The sequence below is a fragment of the Cheilinus undulatus genome, linkage group 20 (assembly GCF_018320785.1).
Source record: "Cheilinus undulatus linkage group 20, ASM1832078v1, whole genome shotgun sequence".
Lineage (NCBI taxonomy): Eukaryota > Metazoa > Chordata > Actinopteri > Labriformes > Labridae > Cheilinus > Cheilinus undulatus.
The window spans coordinates 18,455,034-18,467,794 of NC_054884.1; the positions used below are offsets into that span (position 1 = coordinate 18,455,034).

General features: G+C 38.0%; 1 protein-coding gene across 2 annotated transcripts in view; it reads left to right on the forward strand.

The window, feature by feature from the left end:
* LOC121528859 (integrin alpha-M-like) overlaps nucleotides 1–9,385 on the forward strand; it is a 46,175-nt gene extending 36,790 nt beyond the window's left edge. For both annotated transcript variants that reach the window (XM_041816497.1, XM_041816498.1), the window contains exons 18-30: nucleotides 144–266; nucleotides 1,471–1,544; nucleotides 2,307–2,448; nucleotides 2,556–2,654; nucleotides 2,741–2,820; nucleotides 2,902–2,988; nucleotides 3,080–3,149; nucleotides 3,259–3,354; nucleotides 5,566–5,646; nucleotides 7,594–7,704; nucleotides 7,805–7,918; nucleotides 8,000–8,110; nucleotides 8,838–9,385. In XM_041816497.1, the coding sequence (XP_041672431.1) occupies nucleotides 144–266; nucleotides 1,471–1,544; nucleotides 2,307–2,448; nucleotides 2,556–2,654; nucleotides 2,741–2,820; nucleotides 2,902–2,988; nucleotides 3,080–3,149; nucleotides 3,259–3,354; nucleotides 5,566–5,646; nucleotides 7,594–7,704; nucleotides 7,805–7,918; nucleotides 8,000–8,110; nucleotides 8,838–8,936 (1,287 nt within the window). In that variant the 3' untranslated portion in view covers nucleotides 8,937–9,385. The remainder of the gene's footprint in view (nucleotides 1–143; nucleotides 267–1,470; nucleotides 1,545–2,306; nucleotides 2,449–2,555; nucleotides 2,655–2,740; nucleotides 2,821–2,901; nucleotides 2,989–3,079; nucleotides 3,150–3,258; nucleotides 3,355–5,565; nucleotides 5,647–7,593; nucleotides 7,705–7,804; nucleotides 7,919–7,999; nucleotides 8,111–8,837) is intronic.
* The last annotated feature ends 3,376 nt before the right edge of the window (nucleotides 9,386–12,761 follow it).

Consider the following 12,761-nt stretch of genomic DNA (forward strand, 5'->3'; position numbering starts at 1 on the left):
AAATCATTAAAACATTTAAAAATAAGATCTTTGGTTGGATATATGTCTCTGCTTTTGAATGGTATTAAGAGAACCAACTCTTATCTGCTGTAATTCAATGTGGAAAATGTCCAAGTTTTTCTCAGTGAGTCCCTGTTTTGCAGGCTTGTCCAGAGGATGCTTTAAATGAACTTCGCAATGAGCTCACATTCACCTTTGAAGGCGTGCCAAATGGAGGTCTGAGCCCCAGTCTTTCCCAGCAGACTCAGACTTCAGCCTTCTATCCTGTAAGTTTAAAGTTCTTCAAAAACATATATTCCTTCCTATTTCTGCATTAGTTCAGATGAGAAACACAAGACTAATACTGATCCGTTATTCACAGCGCAGCTACAGGTCATCCTGCAGCACCTAGCAAGGGCTTGTTCACTCGCAAAATCATTTTCCACAAAACATGACTTAAACTTACAGAGGTGTTTCAACGAGAGTTGTTTTGACTCTGATGAAGACGCAGTGCGTGTCGAAACGTTAGTCCTCTGCACCTGATTAAACGTCATCAAGTGATTCGTGTGCTCCAGTTTCTTCATTGGGTTTACCTGGTTTACCCACTGAAACACCATTGTTTGTTGCTGGTCCTTCTGTGAGCACCGACCTCCACTAGTGGAGGGGCTGAAGCGCAAGAGACTCCCTCACCATGACTTAAACTTACTTCAAACATTACAACAACATCCTCACAAAACTCTAAACATGTTAGACAGTTATTTCAGACTTGTTTGCTGTATTTCTTTACCATAAACATACCTGAAAAAGAGGAGAGTCATGAGATTGATTCTGTGCTGTCTCCTCATCAAGAGCTTTTAGTACAATGTGGAAAACACTGCATATCCCCCTAGTGTGTTTGTGAGGCAAAAGCAATCAATCACAGATGATCTTAGCTCAGCCTACTGAGTAGAGAAAAGATAAAATGACTAAATCTCACTTTTAACATGAAAGAATGAGGTGAACAGTGTATTTTAAACATTCTTTTAGCACTTAAATTACTTTTTGTTAAATTAAACTGATTTTAAAAAGTATTTTAAATATTTTTTAATATTGTAATCGCTTTTAATGATTTTTCCTGTGGATATACCATGTTCTTACCCTTAATTAAATCTTGAATAATTTGCAAACCATGAACTTGTTGTTTTTATCCTTACACTCTCATGGATGACTTTTTGACCTGTCACATTTTAACATGCTAGTATACAGATAATCAACAAAGTTTTCTTGTAGCAGTAAAGAAAAATCAAAGCTTTTGTCACTAGTTTTTGAGAAGTCCGTTTCACAAAATGGATCATTTTACAATTCAGGGGCTCTTGTCCATGATGTCTTCCCTCCAAAGCCATGTTGGCTCATTGCTGAATTCAATAACAAAGCAGGATTGCAAATTTATTACTCCTGTTGTTGTGTTTTCTTTCTTCTTAACTGTGTTTTTTCTGACACTCTCTTCAACAGTTAGGATTTGAGATCAACTGCGGCACTGATGACAAATGTGTAGATGACCTGAAAGTGGATATCAGCTTTGGCAAGTGAGTTGCCACACTCCAGACTTACCAGTGTTTGTGAATGAGCAAGAAAAAGGAGTTCAGTCAAAAAACACTCTCATTATACATTTTACCATATCATGCAAAATGGATGTACAGTTTGACTTGGCAGAGAAGGCTCTGCTCAAAAGATAATCCCTGGGTTAGTAAAGCAGTATACACTGACTTTCCAGAGAGCACATGGCTAAAAACCCTCACATGCATAGATACATTTATGACAATGTGTATTGAATGCAATAAAAATAGTTTAAAATAAATAAATTAATAATAGAATTAATCTGAATGAGGGTGCAAAAAGTTTTATACTATGAAGGAGGAGGCTGGGGTGGAGGAGGTTAAACTTTGCCAGCAGCAGCATGGTGCTTCAGCATTAGTGCAAGCAGGGATTAGAAGGAAGAGCATCATTTTTAAATACACTGCTGTGTTGAGAGAAAGAGCTGTGATTGGCTGTGGGAGGTAATAATCAGGATCATTAGTTTTTCATACAGGGCCAGGTAGGTTTGTATGTCTTTTTTCCTCTTATACATAAAATCAGCATTTAAAAACTGCATTTTGTATTTACTTAGTTTATCTTTTGTCTGATACTAAAATTTGCATGTGCAAATACAAAATATGTTACAAAAAAAGATGAGCAAGGAAAGGGGAAAATTCTTTTTCATTGCACTGTAGCTCAAACCTTGCTGTGCCTCAGACTTATTAAAGTCTTGTTTTTTCACTTTCATTTCCTCTTTGTTTATTGTGTGTTAGGTCATCAGTGGTTAAAGTTGGCATTGATGAACTTCTAGATGTCACCATCACAGTAACAAACAGGGGAGAAAACTCCTACAATACTCGTGTCATTCTTACATATCCAGCCGGGCTTTCCTACAGGAAGATTGCACCTCAGCAGGTGAGGCATCCAGTCTATGGTTTCATCTTTATCAAAGTTTCTCTTGGTTCACACAGAGAAACAAGTTGTTTTGTTGATTTCTATTTTAACATTTATTTTCAATGTAGGGGAGAATTGAGTGCAATTCTTTGGACAGTGAGACTGGATTATCACGAGGAACGACAGACTGCACTATCAACCAGCCCATCCTCAGGACTGGTGCTATGGTTAGTTTCTCTGTGGGAGAGAGGATTTTATCTACCTGCTGCAAAAAGAGGAAGAAGTCTAACGACTCTCACTGATTTCCTTTTAGGCTGTGGTCATCATCTCCTATGGGATTGACAGCAACAGTCAACTTAACAACAACATATTTTTCACTGCAAATGTGACAAGGTACAAGAAATTTATAATCCTGTTTGTTTGTGTTAATAACTCCTTTTGCTATCTGAATGTATGCTTTGATATCTCTTTAAGTGGGAATCAGGACCACTCTGACTCTAGTGAACCCTACGCAAGGAGAGACATTGATGTGAAATACAGCATTTTTGCTACGATACAGAGGTTTGTGTTATTTGATGTCAAGTTATTAGAATAAATATCGATTAATCAAATCAGACCTTTGATTACTTAATATTTAAATTTTCTTTTTTAGCTCCCTCAGCTACACCAATTTCTCCTATGGAAAAAATGACTCGCAGAAACCAGTTCAGCAATCCATTTTGGTAAATCTCAGAATACCAACAATAATTTAAAGATTCAGAATCTCTATTCAGACTAAAGCGCTTTACCTGGATAGAACTGAAACACGTTTATTTTACTCCTCTCTCCAAGGTTGCAAATGATGTCCGAGCTCTGAATTTTACTGTTGTGATTAAGGTGCCAGTGAAGCTTGGAGAAAAAGACATCTGGGTTGATTCAAGTTTTCAGGTAAAGTTGGAATTTATTGTAACCCTGAACTGTCGAATTTCTGGGTGCTGGTTTAGTTTCGTTAGGAGCAGCAATCCTTGTATCAGTCACAGGTATGATCCTGATCCTGCTGCACGTTTGATGCATGTTTCCCTCCACTCACATTGTTACTGTCCCTCTTCAGCTGTCCTACCAAAATAAAAGCCAAAGCCCCCCAAAACTTCTTGAAACAAGACTAGGTTAATTGGCTGACGCCAACTGTCTGAGATGTCTGTAGTAATGCCAGAGAGGGGAGAGGGGTAGCTCCACCTACTACCCCAAACAAGGTATCCACAGCACTATAGACAGAGCATTAACCTGACACACCAGATAGACCTTTTCCACTGCATGAATGTATTTCACATTCATCTGGGAAAGCTTGAAATGGATTTTTTTAAGTAATCTCAGATGAATAATGCAGGTAAGTTTAACTTAATAATAGTGTGTAGCAGGTGCTAAATGTTTTTAAGAGAAGTCAACTAAACCTAGGTTAAACAGACTTGAATAAATAGAATTGAATTAACTCAATTTTATTAATCTTAGCAGTTGCACAAAATACATTTGCGTAGATTCCACATATGTTTTTTAAGTTGACTCAACTTATTATTTTTAAGTAATTACAAATTATAGGTATATTTGCTCTAATTAAGTACACAGTAAAACAAGATGAGTATATCGTAGGTAACTGCTTCCCTGATAACATCAAATAGTACTCACTGATAAAGTTTTCTTATTATTTCACCTGTGCAATCATTTGCAGCAATGACTGTTAATCATCCACTGAACCAGTGGGTGAAATTTCACAAATGTCAGTGTACCATCCACCATTCATTGACATTAACAACAATATCATTGGCCCCTATAGGTGGGACCTCTTTAAGTGAGACAGCAATTTCACTCATGATGCATTTTATTTAACTATTTTAACCTTTATTTTACTAGGAGAAAACCTCACTGAGATTAAAAATCTCTCTTTCAAGGGTGTCCTGGCCAAGACAGCAGCAGCAAACTGAGTGCATAAACGTTTTGTGCCCAAAGGCATTCTGGGAAAACTGCAAATTTGTCATGCACATGCTCAGACAGGGCAGTATGTGGTCCTCATTTGAACACAATTTTTTATGTTCCTGGTAAACAATTAAAATCAACCAGCCTTAACACATTTTTGAAATTAAAATCACTTTAGTGTGACACAATTTTTTAAGGTTATTTTAACACATTTCAAACCAAATTATTTGAACACAGTTTTATTATGTTACTTTTGCACAATTAAAATCAACTAATTTGAAATGGAGACAGCACGTTTTGAAATTAGTCAGAAAATATAAGAAGGAGTGAATAACACATTTAAATCAGTGCTTAACAAGCTTAACAATTATACATTACAAATACTAAGAGTCAAAATCTGTTTTTTCAGTGTGTGTGGCTCTCTGCTCTGGCTTAAAAAGAAATGTGGTCCAGTTCCGATTAAACTCACGGTTTCCTACAGCTACATCCAAGCTAACAGCTACAGAGGCAATAGCCATTGGATACGCCAGCAAGCCCCCGTAAAGATTGCAAACCTGTGTCAAAGCAGACAGAGAGAAGAGTGAAAACATCTTTTCTGTCACGAAAAGCTTTCAGTGTTGCTCTCTACCTTTGTTTTAATAAAGACATGTTGTCCAGTTCTGACAAAACCACCGCTGTGGCAAAGTCCGAGCTTATCACTCCACTAGCAGCCATTATATGAATCAACTCATACAACAACTAACCCTTTCCTCCGTAACTATCACATACTCATGCTGCAGCAGGTCGGCAGAAGAGCAAAAACTTGTGTCACATCATGAAAAGCTCTGAGTATTGTTTTTGTTCTTTATGTCACACAGAAACATGGTCCAGTTGTAGTAAAACTAATGCTATGCTTAAAGCTACATCTGAGGAAACCACCACACTGGCGGCAGCCATTACAATCAGCTTTGAGTACAACTAAACCCCGCCCATTGTGCAACTCTGTATGCATGACTCTGAAATATAGTCACCCACTCAGTTACCCAGTCACTCAGTCAGTCAGGCAGTCACATACAGACCCATGTGTAAAAATTCTACTTTTAGCTTTACAAAAACAATAACAAAATGTATCCCCTGCTTCACAGCCAGACAAACTGATGTTGTTGAAAATCAAGAAGATGATATTTAAATGGATCATTTGTGTTTCAGATCCAAGAGTGCCAAAGAGAAAAAGATGAGGAACCTAAAGTCACAGATTTTGTCGAACAAATAAAGAAAACTAAGATAGTGGTAAGTATGCCTCTACCTTCTGGGAGAAAAATGTAGCCATCATGTTCAGTAGAGTTTTTTTTAATTAAGGAGAGACCTAAAGTGGAAGTGTTTCACCTCATTGGATGCATTCTGAGTTAACAGGATCGGATTATGAGATTCACAAGTATCACATGAAAAACAACAGGTACCCAGACTTTACAGGAATAATGAGTAGATTTTTTGCATGAAAATGTCTACATCAATTAAAATGGACTCCTCCTATGATTTCTACAATTTAAACCAGAAGTTACAGTGTTACACTGTCATTTAGCAAACGCTTGTGCCCAAAGCAAAGTACATATGAGAGTAAACAAAGGTCTAGACAAGAGGAAACATCAGTAAGTGCCATAAATGCTTCAAGTCCAATTAAACATAGATGCTGGCATGCAGTGTAAGAGGCAGTGTACACGGTGTAGACTTTTTTGTCACACATATCAGCTAAGAAACAACAAATCATTAATGTGAGACCACTTTTCATCATCATCAATTACATTGTCTACACACCAACATTACACAAAAGTACCAAGAGCTGACCATCGAGGGCCAACAGAGGAGGAGAGCGCTGCTAGTGACTTAGGGCCCTTAAGTGATGGAAATACCAGGCGCCTTTCACTGGCTAGTGGGCAAGGAGTGGAGACCTGGATGAGGGATTCCAGGTCAAGGTCGAAGTTAGAATGTGTATGAAGGGAGGCCTGACCGTAATAAGTAGCAGTAGTCAATTACTCAATATTACAAAAGCCTGTACCAGGAGTTGTATTGCATGCTCTGTCAGGTAGGGTCTGATTCTCTTGATGTTAAAGAGCAGTTATCATCAACTGGTGGACTGGGTCCACATCAGGCCCCCCAGATCTTCACATCCGGCCCCTAGAACATGATCAAATTCAAAACTTGTGCAGACAAAAAAATTGTTGTGGTATTTCGGGTATTGTTTATTTTAATAGACATATATAAACTCTATACAGCTAATAAAAAGAATTGAAAAGCAAAAATACTTAATCAGGAATGATTTTATGTTTTATCCATTTTTCAGAAATCCATTTGTCAGCCATTATTATCAAATATTAGACATGTTAAACCCGTATTCATCAGTCCATTCTTGATTTTTTTTCCCTTTAAAATGCAGTTTTCTGTGGTTACTTTTGATAACAGGTGTTTTGGGAATGCAGTTTTCCTGTTTGGGTTTTTCACTTATCACTACACAACAAATCAGCATCAAACCCAGAGACAGACAACATGACAGCCACAGAAATATTCAGCTTAAATATCTCAGTCGCCCCCTTGTGACTGGCTGTGATATAGGGACTGATCTCACTATTAGAGCCTAAAAATTACATACATTTGAAAGAAAATGAAAATATTTCAACAAAATTATTTTAATAAGACCATTTCAAAATGTATTTTGTTTATTTGGAAATTCCAACCCCAGAGTGCCTGTTTCCAATTCAGATTGTGGGCACAGTTAGCAGGCACGAGTTTATTTAAGCCAAGCTGGGTATTGATCTGTGGTTGCATTGTGCAACTCAGGCCTACCCAGAGAAATGGACAGGCCTCTGAAAGCCCAGTAAGCTTGGCCCTACATCACCTTTTTTATTTCAGTGTTTGCAAATAGGTTAGCATTTGCAATCAGTGCACCCGTTAAGTATATAATTAAATAAACACACAAATTGCTTTAAGAGAAAGGAAAGTAGTTTGCAGTCAATAACAAATACAATATGTAATGGTGAATATTTAGGTGTTTGGCTAGCAGTGCTTGAATTAGTGACAGGCCAAGTTATACACACCTCTATGGGCCTCCTCTTTCGGTTGGACCACAGAGTACCAGCTCCCCTCACACATACTCATAGAACCAGGGTTATGCTCAGATTTTGCTTATAAGACTTTCCATGCATGAGAACGTCTCTGCTTTTCTTGTTTTCATCACAACAGGACTGCTCTGTAGCCAAATGTGGTGTGTTTAAGTGCAGAACGTTCATGGTAGGACTGGAGAAGAAAAAGTATCAAATCTCTGCCAACCTCAGCTCTGGATGGATAGAACAGGTGAACCATGTGTTTACATTATGAATTCATTCGAACATTTTTGATTAAAGTTGGTCATGAGTGGTGGAACATCATATTCACTAACCATCTTATTGTTCAGATCGGCCTTGAATCTGCCAAATTCATCTTGACTAGCACAGCCACTCTGGATTACGACAAAGACCAGTACATCTTCATTTCAACAGGGTCAAATAACAACCCCCCTATCAGAAAGGTAAGGCCACAATGATTCACTTATTCATGCTGTTGAAAAAGAGTTTGGATTTGATCCACATCCTGTCTTTTCTTCCGACAGATCGAGGCAGAGGTAGAGGTGTATCCTGAACCTGACTTCACCAAAGAGATTGTGGGAGGGTCTGTGGGAGGACTGGTTCTACTGGCTTTGATCACTGCTGGCCTGTATAAGGTGGGACACTAAACACACATGCACTTTCCTTTTTAGAGCAAAGTATTTTTTAAGCATGTGACTGTTGGGGCTTTGTCTTATCCACCTTATTTTTCCAGCCCCCACGATACCTTGCATGATTTGCATTACATCCATTGCCTCTTGTCTCTGAATATGAAACAAATCCTGATTATGAGTGTGATTTTTTTTTTTAGGTTGAACAGTATTATTTTTGTCTATATGATGCATTGATTTGTTGGCATTTAATTTTTTTCATTGCCTAAAAAATTGTATGAAACTCTTTGGTAAGCATTCTGCTTGGAATCCAAATGAAATAACTTTCTTTCTTTAATATGTAACATCTGATTCAGGCCCACAAATTCAAAGACCAGAAGATACAAAAAACAGTCAGACTGGGAAGCGCAGCTCTATTACACCACTGTTAAAGGCACAAATTTGGCACAATATGAACTCTGAAAGCACATTTTAGGAAATCACAGCTACTTGGCATGGTATAAATTAGTCAAGTACCTGATTTTTAGAAAAGACTTATATTGAACCTGCCACCATGGGTGGTTGGCCACTATGGCCAGCCACAGGGAGAAGCACATTTTTCTACTTCTGCTTTATCACCAGAGGTTTATCAATCACCAGATCAGTATAGCGCCCTAACGAGTAAGGTGGATAAATGCTTGGGTTTAATTTAATATATATATATTTTTAAATTTTGTTTCTTTTCCACCATCAGGCTGGATTTTTCAAGAGTAAATACCAACAGATGATGAGTGATGAAGCAGGAGAGGGAGGGAGTCCAGGTGGTGATGAAGGCGCTCCTCCACCAGAATAACTTTAGAAATGTTTCTGCTTTTGTAATTCTGCAAGCTGATTATTTTTGTCGTGTATAATTTGTTTTATAAAAAATGTCTCAACTGTTGTTTGTATTCACATATTGTAGTGTACTGTAAAATAAGACAATATTGATGCTCACTTGCTAAAAATGCATATGTAATGCAGCTGATTGACAAAGTGAGCTACTTTATGGAATAATCACAACATTTAAAAAAAAGATCAATGCCTCTGTAATTTATAAAAACGAGACTTTTTTTGTGCTTCATTAATATTTATTATATTTGTGATTAAAAATAGAACTATGTCATTTAACTTCATTGTCACATCCTTGTGTTGAAAGAACAACAAAGGTACACCAGAATAAGTTACATGAAAGTTTCCTTCATTTAACTGAAAATATTGGATCGTTTAAAACAAAAAAGACATTTTCCTGTTAAATAAATTTAAAAACACACAACAGTAAAATGTAATCTTTTGAGGTGTCTTGTGATGTAATGTTTCTTACATTTTGACCTGAGTTTCCTAAGTGCATTCACAGACTTTAGTTGTTCAAAGTTTAAAGGCAGAACTTGTCTTTTAAGTGCAATAATGGACAAAATGTCTGCTGAGGTAGACCTAATGTCAGTACAATAGAAAGACTGAAGCAAAAGGGACAGCCAGAGAGAGAAATAAGGAAATTGAGAAACTTAGTGCTTTTCCTGTAGCTGCAGGAGTCAGCGTGTCGCCAATTGTCTTCTTTAAAAAGGAGCCAAATCTTGAAGTTCTAGTGAAGACCTGAACGTCAGCACGGGCAGATTTACTTCCACTCACAGGGACAACAGCCACCTGGAACCAGAGGAGTCTGACTTGTAAATCAGTGGGCCACCCTGATCCCCCTGTGTTAAAAAAAAGATGTTACAAAAGAAGAAACAAATTAAATCAGAAATAGAGCATTTTTGTATTGCACTGTGCTGCATATTTCTTTAAAGACGTTGCTATTTGTTTTGGACTCTCTTACGTGCATTCAAATTCAAAAAATAAGATTAAGTTCAGTTCAACCTGAGATGGTCTGTCCAGGGCCCAGCTGTTCAAAAGGTAAGAGCAAAAGTCATCTGCTCAGATTCTTGGTGATTATACTCAACTCAGTCTGCAGGTCTACTCGGGTTCTTTTAAATGATGCCACATTTGTAAGGAACATGCATTTGTGGGATGAGCAGCAGAGCGGCGTATGTGGGTTGCGCCCATGAAAAATTTGCCAAATTTTCTTCTCTCTTCGCTTTTTTCAAGGTTTACTTTATACCCTGAGAGCTGACTGAAACAGCTAAGCAGCGATAACGCTGAATGAAGAGAGGTACCTGGGTTCGAGACAAAAAGTAAGAGTAGGTCAGCATATAGTGAAACCTTATGTTGTGTGACGCCCCTCCAAATACCGGCAATGTCCTCACAGCTACTGATGGCTATGACAAGTGGTTCGATTGCTAGGTTGAAAAGCATGGGGCTCAGAGGACATCCCTGGCGGGCTCCACGGTGCAAGTCAAACGGTCTTGACAGCTGGGAATTAGTTCGAATTGAAACTGTGGGATGAGAGTATAATAGTCTGATTCACGAAATAAAATTTGGTCCAAAACTGAAACTTTCTAGAACCCCCCATAGGTAGGCCCATTCGATGCGATCAAATGCCTTTTCGGCATCAATAGACACTACACATTCAGGGACATCCTCAGAAGCGGAATAAGTTATATCCAGTAATCGACGTATATTTAGGAAAGAATGCCTGCCCTTAACAAAACCAGTTTGATCTTCAGATATAACAGTAGGGAGAACATTTTCTAATCTACGAGCAGGAGCTTTCACCAGAATTTTAGCATCTGTGTTTATGAGGGAGATAGGTCTGTAGGAGGAGCATTGGGCCGGATCCTTACCCCCCTTAGCAATAAGAATGATGCAGGCTTCAGCAAAGAATGGAGGAAGAGAGCCTTGCCTAAATGATTCAGAAAGAACGGAACACAATTGTGGAGACAGAAGTGGGAAAACTTTTTAAGAACTCAGCTGGAAAACTGTCGGGGCCCAGACTCTTTCCTGACTGCATTGAGGAAATGGCTGACACTATTTCAGCCTGTGATATGGGTTAATCCAATCTTTTCTCAAAGTCTGAAGAAGTTTGGGATGTTAAGACAAGATGTCAAAAAGTCTAGTATGACCTTTGGGTTTGGTTGAGATTCCGAAGTGTAAAGATAGGAATAAAAGTTCCTGAATGCATTATCAACTTGAAGGTGATCCTAAGTAACTTGACCATTACACATATGAATTTTAGTTACGTTCTGTCTCACTGCAGAGCTTTTAAGTTGACTTGCAAGTAGCTTGTCAGTTTTTTCACCATAAGTCTGAAATGTGGCTTTATTTTTCAAAAGTAAGTATTCGACTGAGTGGGTAGTGAGTAGGTCAAATTTTGTCTTGAGTTCCAATCGTTTTTTTTTTTAATAAAGATTCTGGTTTTTAGTTTGTGCATATTGCTTGTCAACTTCACCGATTTGGTGAGCTAAATCCCATCGCTCTTTGTTAGATTTCCTTTTTTATTTGAGCAGAATAGGATTTATCTGCCCCCTAAGGTAAGACTTAAGGGCGTCCTATATGATCAGATTGGAGATTTCAGGGGATATATATTGGTGGATAGAAAAAAGGCTATTTCCTTTTTCATAAACTCTATAAATTTGTCATCCCACAGTAGAGTGGAATTGAAGCACCACTGCCTACTTCTCTGAGGGAGATCTGGGAGGGACATGGCCAGAGATAGGAGCATGATCTGAAACGACAATACTATGATAGTCACAGGAATGGACCAGGGGTAAAAGCTGGTTTTCAAGGAAAAAATAAGCCATCATAGAGTATGTATGGTGTACGTGTGAGAAGAATGAGTATTCCCTATTCTGTGGATGTAAAGAGCGCCACACATCACAGACACCATACTGTGAGAGAAAGGCTTGAATGAAACATGCTGATTTACTAACTGTACTAAGGTTAGTAGAGGATCGGTCTAATAGTGGGTCTAACCAGCAATTAAGATCTCTGCCAAGTATGAGACAATATGCATTCAGGTCTTGGAGTAATGAAAATAACCTCTCAAAAAAACTTAATTCATCCAAATTGGGAACATACACATTGACAACCACCACCAGTGTATTGTACAGTTTGCCAGTCACAATTATACCATCCAAACTTGTCAGAGATCACATTATGTGGCTCAAAGACAACATTTTGACTATTAAGAATTGAAACTCCTCTGGCCTTAGCCTGGAAGGAAGAGTGAAACCCCTGTCCTTTTCAACCTGATAGCAGACGGCCACTGTCTGAACTGCGAATATGAGTTTCTTGCATAAAGACAGTATCCGTTTTGAGTTGTTTCAGGTGTGAGAAAGCCCTTCTTTTTACAGGATGGTTTAAACCATTGACCATCCAACTTACAAGTTTTATATGACTATCCATGTTGTATTTGGATAGTCATATAAAACATACAAATGTTGTATTTGTATGTTACTAAGCTGTTGCTGGCAGTGACATATCCCCCCCTCCCCACCCAAGAAAGCTGCTATTAAAAAAGGCAGCAAGCTCTTCAACACAAACATTTCACAAAACGTATCTTCCTGTCTCAAACAAGTAAATATCAAATATCTTGTATTTGAAATAAAATTAAAATTAAGCACCTCTAAAATAATATTTGGCTTATCCAAACAGTCCAACAGAACATGTACATGAAGAGTAAGTACTGAATATCAACTTTAGAATAAATTAACTATGTATACAGTGTACCAAACAGCTATATACAACATGTCTCAAGAACACGACT